Genomic DNA, 12,292 nt, shown 5'->3' on the forward strand with positions numbered 1-12,292 from the left:
AGTTCTTGAAAGTAAGCCAAGTTTTCATTTTTGTTCTCTAAAATGACAGAAGTTGCTTCCACAATGATCTCTCAGTAAATAAAGGGAATTAGCTTGGTTTGCCTGTATAGCTTAATGAGAGTGTAGCCAAAGTAAAAGATTTAATGAAATACAGTGATAGGAGGTATCTCATTTTCTTGTTCTATTTGCATCTTTCTAAAGCATTCCTTTAGTTGGAAAATGTCTAAATTTTCCAAGCTTTCATCAGTCCCTAAATCAACATTTCTTTTTTGTAACCAGGTAGAGGATCAGCTTGAAGCACTGAAATCTGAATCACAGAGCAAAATAGAACTACTTCTTCAACAACATCAAGATAGGTAGGTTTCTGACTGGAGTATAGTCATGTGCTGTATAATGACGTTTCAGCCAACAATGAACCACGTGTGTGTCAGTGGTCCCATAAGATTAGTACCTTATAGCCCAGCGAGTAGTAGGCTATACTGCCCAGGTTTGTGTATGTACGCTCTATCATGTTCTCACAATGACAAAATCGCCTGACAACGCATTTCTCAGAACGTATCCTTGTCGTTAAGCAATGTGTGACTGTATAGAAATCATAGTGAAACTAAACGTCAGATCCGCAGTCCCTCATCAGCAATTCCAAAATCTAAAAAGCTCTGAAACACAGAATTTTTTTTCATAGGTTTGTGGCAAATTCATGTTAAAGAAAAAATTATTCTGGCAGTTGTTAAAATGGTAAGGAAGACTTTATTCAAGACTATTGCAGTAGGAATTTGCATTAGGGAAGAGAGATCAGGCTCAACTCCCAATACAACCAGGAAAGTGGAGGTTTATAGCCAAGGAGCAGGGTCAGGGGGTCAGTGGATGGAAAATCACTAAGAGGAGACATCAGGGGTGGGGGGATTCTCCTAAACTGACTTAACAGGATTCTTACCAAGCCTGAGCAAGGCAGGCCAAAGTTGGGGAGGCGAGGGAGGAAGGGTGCCAAGGTCAAAGCCTAGTAGAGGCTCAGAGGAGCCTGCCTAAAGTTTGGTCAAGGAGAGAGTCTTTGTCACTCATTTGTTGGCAAAACCTGACCTGAGCTAATATAAAGCTATTTATCGTCTTTATGGTTTAGTGTGAATATTTAAAAACCTGTTGTTGCATTAGTAATATGTTTGGCTTGTAGGACACTTCGCTAGGCGTGTCATATAATATATAATGCTTGTAATTTATTATCATTGTAAGATTTTTTTGAAAATCTAAATTCCAAAACCTAGCTGGCCCCCAAAGGATTTGGATAAAGGGTTCTGGACCTATCTTAGACACTTCTCATAAAAAGAGTAGCATATTCAAAGCCAAAAGAAAATACTTACTTTAAGAGTGTTGAAAGTTATTAATTTCTGAAATAATTCATAGGGAAAGTCTTGTGTATCAAATAATAGTCATCACATTCTTTTTATAGGATTGAGCAGTTAATAAATGAACATGAAATTGAAGTAACAGGACTTACTGAAAAAGCTAGCAGTGCTCGAAGCCAAGCCAACAGTATCCAGAGTCAACTGGAAATCATTCAGTATGTGTGTCCTGCTGGTTTGAAATTGGTAGTCATTTATCTTCATTTTAGAGATATTATTTTAATTAAATTTTCTGCTCTAAAATTTTTTAAAAATTGCTTAATAATTCCACAAGAAAGTAAAACTTTTCTAACATTCAAATGAACAGCAAAGATTATTTAAATGATAATATATGACCATATCAGAAGTTTTATTGCAAGTATTTGGGCCTCTTGGAATTGGATGTTTTAAATATTGTTCATATTTCAACTGATAGGATAAATCAAAGACACACGCACTATATATGTATGTGTGAGTTATGAATATACATAAATAAAATGTATATATATGCATATAAATAATTTTATAATTTGAGCTTGTGTGTGAAACTTTTTATATGAACATTTTCAATTGTGCCCAAAAGTAGAGAGGAAATAGTACAAATGGACTCCTATATACACATCACCCAGCTTCAGCAGTTGACATTCTTGAACTGAAGCTTTGAAGAAGCAATTTTGGAAAATTTTGGCCTAGTAATGCCATAGAAAATAATGAGTGGAAGTATCTAAAAGCTGGAGTACACTTAGGTATTACACTTATTCTTAGCTTGCCATTTGTTTTTATTCTCCCTTTAAACCCTTCTTAGAGAACAAGCAAGAAACCAAAATTCAATGTATATGCGTCAACTAAGTGAACTGGAATCTACTGTTTCTCAGCTACGTTCTGAGTTAAGGGAAGCCAAAAGGATGTATGAAGACAAGGTGAGGTTAGATTTTGCTGCTCTGCTTCCAGAGACTATTATACACAGAACCAATTATATACTTTTTATTTTGGTGAGGAAGATTGGCCTTGAGCTAACATCTGTTGCCAATCTCCTCTTTTTTTTTTCCTCCCCGAAGCCGCAGTACATAGTTGTATATCCTACCTGTAGGTCGTTCTAATTCTTCTATGTGGGATGCTGCCACGGCCTGGCCTGATGAGTGGTGTGTAAGTCCGTGCCCAGGATCTGAACTGGTGAACCCCAGGCCGCCAAAGTGGAGTGCATGAATCCAACCACTCAGCCACGGGACCAGCCCCCCAATTATATACTTTTTAATGGAATATTTGAAAATGATGAATCAAAGTAATAATTTCAAACTAAAAGCAGTTTATAAGGTGGAGTAGGAGGATGTCAAAATGTTAAATTATAAACAATTTTAATTTAAATTGTTGCTCAAATTCATTCTCAGATAAAATGTTGCATATTTCAGGTAAGTTTCTAAAAATAAATTTAAAAATAAGGCCATTTAAATTATTTTTACAAAGCTTAGCTTTAGCAAATACTTTGGTGCCAGCTTGTCTCTCCCTACCACTCAATACTTTAGGGGCCTTCCTTCTAGCTCTTACTTCAACTCCCAATTATTATCGTGTGGCTAGCAAACTGAATTAACTTTAAGACTGGTCTGAATAAAAATAATTAGGAAGATAAATCTTCATGGCTCATCGCACAATTCCTCTTAAAACCAGATATTAATTAACATTTGATTCTGTCGTTTTTGTTCTCTCACTTTCCACAGCTAAAGGGGAGCTATTCACTATCATTATCAATCATTTATCCAGAACTTATGCTTCTGTTAATTTCAAGCATTTATGAAACAGTAGAGACCCTAAAAAAACAAGTGAAGAGCTACCATTCAGAGGAGCTTGTGTTCTTTGTTCCCTAGGAGAACGGTGATCATACAGGCCCATTTGGTGGGACAGTCCCAGTTTACACCTGCTATCCCAGTGTTCTGTTTTGTTAAACCACCTTTCATCTCTAAAGTGTCGCAGTTTGGAAGATAAATTCCAAATATAGTTATCCTACATGTAAGAGAGTCTACAATTCTAACCATTGCTTTTAGCCAATTTCTCACATCTTAGCTGATTGGGAAGAAATAGAGTATAAGGAAGCTACCAGATTTTCTTTATACAGTAACCCAATTCTACAGAGTAACAGTATGAGAAGAAAGCTTCACATGGGAAGAAGCAGTTGAATATTGCAGCTTTCATTTTTCCAGGCATTTGGCCTCCTTTGGGCCACCCCTCATTGAATTACCACTGTTACCCCTGGGCTGGCCACAGAAGGAGGCTGTTCTTCCTCGGTTCTCTAGTTCGGGCACAGAAGGAATGTAAGACCTCGACCTTATTCCCTGTGGCCCAGCTAAAATAAGAAGGAAATTTTAGACATAGCTTTACTAAAGTCTAAACAATAAAGAGTAACATGAAACACTGTAATCTCAGTTATGAGATTTGGATCCTCTACAGCAGTGGCTTTCCAACATTTTTGATCACTACTCACAGTAGGAAATAGTTTACCTTATTATCTAGTGCACACATCTAGCTGAAGCAAATTTTACTCCCTTTATGTATGACACTGGCTATTTTTTGTTCTCTTCAGATGCTGATTTTTGATGCTCACTAAATGATTCATGATTCACTGGTGGGTTGCAGTTTGAATAACACTACCCTACCAAACCCTTCTTAGCTCTTAGCCTAAATGTTTGTGTCAGGGTCATTTCAACCACTGTCCCCTAGGAGCAGTTTTAAGGAACCTTCCACTGCTTAAGGGCTAAACCCAAGAAACAGAAGCCTGGAGAGAAACATTTCTGCTTTTCTGCTTCTCCGAGGTCTGCTTTTTGTGTTCTAGCTTTTTTTCCTCAGGATGAGCTTTTCCTCTGAAGATTGACAGCAGGAATGTCCACCCTGTTCTGGGCAGACCAAGCCTACACAGATGGTCTTGATCTCGCCCTGCGGGATGGTCACGATTTCAGTACAGCGTAGGGTGGAAGGAGGCTTTATCACTCGTCTCTGGTGAAGGCTGGCAGGTGGGTGGAAGGGCGCGCTGGTGATCTGACAGTGAGAGAGGAGCTAGGAGAGCTGTTGTGTTACAGTCCAGCACAATAACTGATATTCATCACTACCCAAACCATTCTGAAAAGATGAAATGTTCACTGTTCATTGACAAACTCTTTGAAAAGCCACAAAGTGCTAAATAAAACTCAACTCACCTCTGTTTTCTTACATAATTTGAAATTGCTATAGCTTTCCATTGTAATATTAGTTGGAAAAATTGTGCCTTCATAAGCTATCACCCATTATTTGCTAGTTTGCTTATGGTCTGATACATAGCATCATGCTGATCAATTATAAATTTAGGCATGGTAGGAAATTTTAACAAATACTGAAATATCCATCTAGAGAATACAAAAATAGTGATTGAGTTTTTATAAATATTTATCTCTTTGGCATTGTAGAAGTATAAGCAGCCAGATGAATGAGTGCAAACTTTTTTATATCAATGTTTTGAGGTTATATAGATAAATGATAATGCATAAAGATATGCTGTTAGAATCATTATCTTATTGTGCTCTAATGTAAACAGTGGATCACCAAGAATTTTGATAGTCTCAAATACACAATGTTTAATAGAAGTAAGGGAGGATATAACAGCTTAATTAATTTTAATCTAGATCATTGAGATTTATAATACAGCAGTTTGAACCTGTTCAAGTTGGCACCTGGTTGATGCTTAACTAGGCTCTCTTAATAGTAACTCCCCTTAGTCGGGGAACACTGAGAGGTAATTATCTTGTCATGTTCATAGAGAGTTGAATATACTCTGGCCTGAAATGGCAGTAATACATGGTGTAACTGAGCAAGGAAGATCGAGCCATTTAACAAAAGGATTTCATTTTGGAGTCATGAAAAATTCTATTGTTATGAAATGTTTTTGTTGTAATGAGTTGAATATAAAATCTAAAAAACACAGATTTTTCATTTCTTTCATTTTCATATACTTTGACTTTACATTGCTAAAGCCTATTAAAACTTTAAACTCTATTTTATTTTCTGCTGCTTCAGTGCACATTTTAGTATATACTGTCCAAATAACAATAAGGAAAAAAATCAAAGAAAATAATACGTAAAGGCTGTGATTAAAAATAAGCTTTGTGTGAAAAGAAATTTATAAGAGTGTGTTGATATTATTATACATCAACATACTTTATGAGAAACAGTATTAGTATTTTCTCCTAAGGTCACACTCCTTCAGAAAAAAAGTGTTTATTATTTTAAACAATTGATGACATGACAGGTCTGAACAAAACTTTCCCAACTAGAATGCATGAATTTAGAGAAAACTCATTTAGGAGGTCATTGTTTCTCTTCAGATTAACAAAAGTATTTTCAGATTGATGAAATAGAAATTGGGTTTCAAGGAAAATTTTAGACATAGCTTTTGTAGCTTACGAAAGTGTTTTACCGTAATGCTTTTTTCTATTCTTCTTTTTCCATTTTAGGAGAACCTCCAGAATTCCCCTTTACGAATTTGGACGAGTAGAAGCTGTCACTATTGGCTCTGTAGATTTGGCTTTACTCTTAACTTTCGCTTTTTGACAACAAAAATATCCTGTGTTCTTGTTTATATGTTTATTTTTCCTACTTTGAAAGCATTTGGGGCTGAATTTTATATTCAAAAAGTAAAGATTTAGTAGCACTGGCTGGAGCTGTATTCTGTGCAGGAAGATTCTGTGCAAACCTTTTTGCATAGTTCTGCCAATGCACCTCTGTGCTGATCTGCAGCATTGCTTACTATCTGCTATCTGTGTCTTTCTGAGCACAGGAAACAAAAGGTACAATTTGGTGTGATTGGTAATATCTCTAAAATCACTATCAGATAAGAATGAGATCCCAATACTTATTTGTCCAGTGATCCAAAACAGAAATTGATTCATAGATGGTGAAAGGGAAAACCAGTGCTGCTATTTAAAAAGAAAAGAAAAAGAAAAAACTTTTACTATATCTCAGATGTCAGTATTTATTCTGGACATTTTAAAAGGCTTTTCTTTATAGTGTTTTGTACAGCTGTTTGTATCAGCTCAGCTGCTACTTCAATGGTTTTCCCTTTCACTCTCTATTTATTTTTTTGATTGGTTAATTAATCTACATATTTTTACACTAAAAAGTGAAAGGTAAAAGCAGAGCTATAGCAGTTGAGTCAGTACTGACAACTACAAAACCAACATCTCTAGGGGTCTGGAGGAACTTCTGATACTTAATAACCTTAGATGGAAAGATAAGACTTGGCTCTTTTCTTTTTCTTTTCTTTTTTAAATTTTGGTCTCATAGATTTTACCATCAAGTTTGATATTATCAAATGGTCATCCAGAATTTTTTAAAAAATGAAAACAGACATAAAATAGCAAGTCTTAATTTAAGCTTTTAAAGCACATATACAAATACTTTGCTCAAAGATAGAAGTAGTTTTATGCCAGGCCAGGAGTAGAAAATGTTTGTTTTAGTCATATGATGCAACTTCTCAAATTGAAAGTGTTCTTGTTAAATTTATAACTCAAAATGTGATTTCTTTGACCATGTTTTGTTTCCAAAGACAGGTGGAAAATACAGAATTTCAACTTTATTAATACTGTTCTTCTCATATAAAAAAGTATTAGAAGCAGAATTGAAAGGAATTTGAAAGATCACTTTTCAATACTCTTTCAAAATACTCTTTTCAAACTATAGATGAAAAAAAATTGAGACTCAGTGAGGTTATGTGACAGAACCTGGATCAGAGCCTAAGGTGTTTGACTCTTAGTCTGATCATATTGCCTCTCTGATCACGTTTGTCTGCCCAAAGTAAAAGTTGGTGAGTTTTTTCCTAAGTATTCCTAATGTCCTTAGTAAGTCTGTGCTGACTTAGTTTTTCTCAAAAATAATAGAGCTGAAGGAGTATATCAACTGTACTGTTCATTCATTTTTCTCAGGAAGCTATTTGTGCCATAGAGGTTGAATTGTTGTGGAGCTTTGTTCTATATATGCCCTCAGAAAAGCACAAGAGTGAGAGTACTCCTTTATAGGATTACTAGAATCTATTAGGACATTTCTATCTAGTAACCTAACGTTTTATGTATATCTTAATACTTGTGAAATAATTTTTTATATATAACATACAACCAAATGCAAAGTCAGTTTTACAATATAGCCAATGTAAATATTAAAATTTCTACTCTGATCCCTGTGAGCTGTGATATTACTCTGTAGGTATATGTGAAACTGTTTGATAGTCCTATGTTAGCCCTTAAGTCGTATACGTATGTGTAGATAAAGAGATACATATAATTTCTATGTATTCTTATTTATTAAAGAGATAGTTGCATATATGTGTGTGTATATAATGTGATTAATAAGTATATGTTGAATTAACAAACGAAGATCTTAAATGAACCTAGTCCAGGTGAAAATAGAGTCATCAAGAAAAACTTAGCTTTGCTCATATGTTCTTTAAGAAGATTTCATCACAATTTGTCATCCAAACAAATCAAGAAGTTTTGTTCTTGACATAGTAGATTTGGAAGCCTGTTGAATAGAAGCCTTAGAAGTAAGAAGGAATATGTAGCATTTATGCGGAAGAGTTCTTATTGCTGGAAAGTGGATGATGATGGTATTGTAGGTATCACATTAAAGATCAGGTATCACTACATAACTCTTAAGTATCAACATGTTCTCAGTATTTTAATATCTCAGTATCTAAATTATGAATTTGTGTGGCTAAGCCAAAATCCAAACCCAGAGTCTCCATCATCTGAGATGTTAACCTCTTAGCCTACACATCAAGAGCTATAGGACTGCCGTTAATAGTGGTGGGCCTTCTGGCATACGTCATGAAAGTGCATAGTCACACAGATCAAACAGCTGCCCTGTCCATGAGAGAAAAATATACCTATAACAATCTTTTAAAATTGGTACTCCTACCCCATTTTATAGTTGAAGAAAATAAGGACTGGAATGTATAACGTGTATATGAATATATTAATGTATCTAATACATGTATCTGAATTCACTCATCCTTTCAAAATAGTGACTATGTAATAATCTAAAACTAAACTAAACCTTGATATTACCATTCATCCTTTTATATTCAATGGCTTTTTATTATTGAAACTCTGATATTCTGAAACAAAATAGCTCTTCTAAGTATAATACAGTTCATTTGTGTGGGCTCTGAAGAATGTTATTTATGCCACATCAAGCTTCCTAAAATACCAAATTACAGAACACTCACAGAAGATAAATCTTAGTGTGAAAATGAGAGAGAAGCATTACAGACAATGCCTGCATCGAACCGTACCAGATAGTTCATTTTGACTAATTTCCCTGGCTAAGTTCTTCATAGATCTTAAGTTTAGAAAACTGCAGAATGCATCACAATAAACTTTTATTTTTGACCCTAAAAGAATACCCTTTGTTTTCCAAAGACTATATTTATTTTACGTTACCCACTGACATGGTCGGACTGTTTGATTTGTGCTTTCCTTTTAGATAGAAGAGCTGGAGAAGCAGTTAGTCCTCGCCAGCTCGGAGCTAACTGAGGCACGGACAGAACGCGATCAGTTCAGTCAGGAATCTGGAAATTTGGACGATCAGCTTCAAAAGCTCTTGGTAAGATTATGCTTTAAAATAATGAATGAGATTAATTTGGGGAAGTTTTTCACCAAAATATTTCACAAAACTGGTTTCATTTATAAAATTACAAATTTTACAAAGTATTCGTGCATGCATACACAATAGAATTTCCTAGATATTATTCAAAATTTGCATATAAAATATAACATTCTATGCTTTACCTGTTTTTTTCCTTAAGCAGAACTGTTATGGCTTAAAAGTTAGGTGAAGCTGATCTTCAAACAGCCATTGTCTTCCATTAGATACTGTATTCTGCTAAATTGAAGTAGTGTTGAGCGTTCATTTCAAAGCCAAATAACATTCAAAACTTATACAAATTATGTACAGTCAGGCACTGCATAATGACATTTCGGTCAACAACGAACTGCATATATGACGGTGGTCCCGTAAGATTAGTACCATACAGCCTAGGTGTGTAGTAGGCTATACTATCTAGGTTTGTGTAAGTGCACTCTGTGATGTTTGCACCACGACGAAATCACCTAATGATACATTTCTCAGAATGTATCCCCGTTATTAAGCAACATATGAGTGTATTTGGAAAATTTGAATGGAAGTTTAGGTAAAAATTTTTTCAGAAAGAAAGAAAATGGGATTCTGATAATAGTGAACCATCTCTGCCCTCTGTTAGAGGTACCAGAGGCTGAGAAATTTAGGAAAGGAAATGTTTGGTACCCTTTTGTGTGCTATCAGTGGTACAGTGGAATAAATTTCTCTCTTACTACCAGACCCCATTCTAGGGTATAGCTCTCTGTGCTGGTAGAGCCGTCCTTCACAGGCTCGACAAGGGACTTGATGAGCATGTGCGAAAGGTAGAGCTGGCAACTGTGTGTAAGAAGCTCCAGACCTTGGGATAATCCTTCATTTCTTTCCCTCCTATTGTGTGTTTCCCAGTGTCCTCATATCTGATTTGAAAATCTTGGAGATTAAATGTCTTACAGGTCCTCACCCGTCCCCTCCTTTTCATTCTTACCACCACTGCCCCTTTGTCCTAGCCCATGAGTACACCTGGAAAATGACAATGTCTCCATACTAGGGTCCCTAATTCCAGTTTCTGCCCTCTTCAATCCAGTCTGTAAAGTGCAGCCATATTCATCTTTCTAAAATATAACTCTGATTGTGTCACTCTTCAACTCAGAAATTACCTTACCCATAAAGTCAGACTCCCTGCCATTCAAGACTGTTCACGATCCGGCCCCAGCTTATCTTTCTAGCCCTTTCTGTCTCTCCATACCCAGTGCTCCAAGCAAACCACACATGCCCCTTTCCAGTCCGTTCTTCCTAATCTCTGCATCTCCACGTTGTTCTCATGGCCCAGCACAGATGCCTTATTGAAGCATTTTGATCTCCTTAGTGATTTCTCTCTGCTGTTCCTTAGCTCTGTTTCTTTAATGAAGAACCACTTCCAGTTATTTGTGTCTGTGTCTTGTCTTTGTCTTCGGGTGATAAGTCGTTTAAAGATCTGTGTGTCTTTGTTTCTCTTTTGAGTTTTTGCTAACAGTAAACACTCACTGTGTATTTTTTAGTGACTGAAGAGGGAGATAATTCTATTCACAGCCCAACACTACTCCAATCCCAGTACCAGACACTATTCTGCCATTTCTGAAGCAGTAAACCAATTACTATTGCTATTCCTTCGAGCTTTTGAGCATTTCTTTATTACAGGAGCACACTTGATGTAAACATAATGCCTTTGTTAGAAAATTTAAAACCTAAAAACAGGAGGACTTTTAAAATCTACTGTATTTTCCTTTTCATTATATGTTATTTTGGGTCTAGTTCATTGAGATTTACTTATAATGCTAGAAATTACAACTAAGCAAAATATTAACTTATTTTTCTAGGAAGTATTTGTTCTTAAGCAAGCCGTTAAAAGGGAATCAGATTCCAAAATCAAAGGCTTCTCAAGTCACATAAAAACTCCAAAGATAGTAAAAGGAAAATAAGAGTTTTATTTTAATTATTTAATACTAGGGGGGAAAAGCATTCCTCACTTCTTGTAGGCTGACCTACATAAAAGAGAGAAGGAGCTGAGTCTGGAGAAGGAGCAGAATAAGCGCCTGTGGGACCGGGACACTGGCAACAGCATCACCATCGACCACCTGCGGCGGGAGCTCGACGACAGGAACATGGAGGTGCAGCGCCTGGAAGCGCTCCTCAAGGCCTTGAAGAGCGAGTGTCAGGGCCAGATGGAGCGGCAGGTCAGGCAGGGCACGGCATGGCTTCTGCAAGTGGTCTCTTCTGGGGGAACAATGTATTTCATGTCACTGGAAGAGGTTTTTTTTTCTTGAACATGTATAGGCCTAAAATAGCTCTAAAGTAGAGCTATGGATTCTATGAACAAGATAGAAAAACCTGTTATTCATTTCTATATTTTTGACAACGTGTTAAATTAAGAATGTTAAGCTTTGTCTCATTTTTATAGGTTGTTGAGTAATGAGACTCCCATCCAATTACCTTTTCTTTTTCACCTAGAAATTGGTGACCTAATAATTATTTCAGAAGAGCATCAAACTGTAGGGAGAGCTGAGGAACAGCAAGGTTGAAAGTTTCCAACAATTTTGTTTTGTTTTATTTCTGTTTTTCCCCCAAAAGAGACTTCCCCCTCCTTTTCCCGCAAACTGCTTGAGACTGCTATATACACAGGCTGCGGCCACTCCAATTCAGTGCACCACTAGTGAAATGTGGAATGCTTTAGTAACAGCAGTGTACCTTCGGTACTGGAAGGACATGGTTCCACTGCCAGTTATTGCCGCAGAGACTAAAAGGCGTCCCACAAGAGTAAGCTTCCCAGATGTGAAAGCAAACCAAAGGGACCAGTCTTGGCTTAGACTCAGGCAAAGGCAGTTTCCTATCCTCTGGCTCATGCTGGACAGGAAGAAAGGTGAAAGGAGCCACTGGAGGTTAGGATCTTACTCTTTTCCAAACAAGGACCAGAGAATGTGAATGTGTGTTGAATAAAAGCCATTATTCACTTTTCCCTCAGAGGTAGAATTAAGGGGCAGGTTGGAGAGAAATAGAAAGGACAGTTACCTGCAGTCCTATCACACTTTGTTATCCTAATTTAAACTGGCACTGAGAACATCCTCAGAGGAATCTTTCCAAGCTCCCCACCCCAGAAAGCCATTCTGGAGGAGCATTATTATTTAGTTAAGGTCTCTCCACCTGAGTCCGATGAACACTTGTTGGCATGTGGTCTACATGGCGTTGTGGCAGCAAATTGATTTGAGTTAGTCTAAGTAGATATTATCCGATTCATGATTTCATGTTTTTGA

The 12,292-nt window shown here is 36.5% G+C and overlaps 1 protein-coding gene across 22 annotated transcripts in view; it reads left to right on the forward strand.

The window, feature by feature from the left end:
* Positions 1-12,292, forward strand: part of CCDC158 (coiled-coil domain containing 158) — a 91,654-nt gene that overhangs the window by 21,730 nt on the left and 57,632 nt on the right. For all 22 annotated transcript variants that reach the window (XR_011502178.1, XR_006524532.2, XM_044766177.2 and 19 more), the window contains 5 exons: positions 280-356; positions 1,445-1,555; positions 2,182-2,296; positions 8,874-8,993; positions 11,021-11,218. Coding sequence is in view for 20 of the 22 variants with exons in the window: in XM_044766177.2 (XP_044622112.2) it covers positions 280-356; positions 1,445-1,555; positions 2,182-2,296; positions 8,874-8,993; positions 11,021-11,218 (621 nt within the window). In the remaining 2 variants the exon portion in view is untranslated. The remainder of the gene's footprint in view (positions 1-279; positions 357-1,444; positions 1,556-2,181; positions 2,297-8,873; positions 8,994-11,020; positions 11,219-12,292) is intronic.

Source organism: Equus asinus, chromosome 3 (genome assembly GCF_041296235.1).
Source record: "Equus asinus isolate D_3611 breed Donkey chromosome 3, EquAss-T2T_v2, whole genome shotgun sequence".
NCBI classification, from domain to species: Eukaryota; Metazoa; Chordata; class Mammalia; order Perissodactyla; family Equidae; genus Equus; species Equus asinus.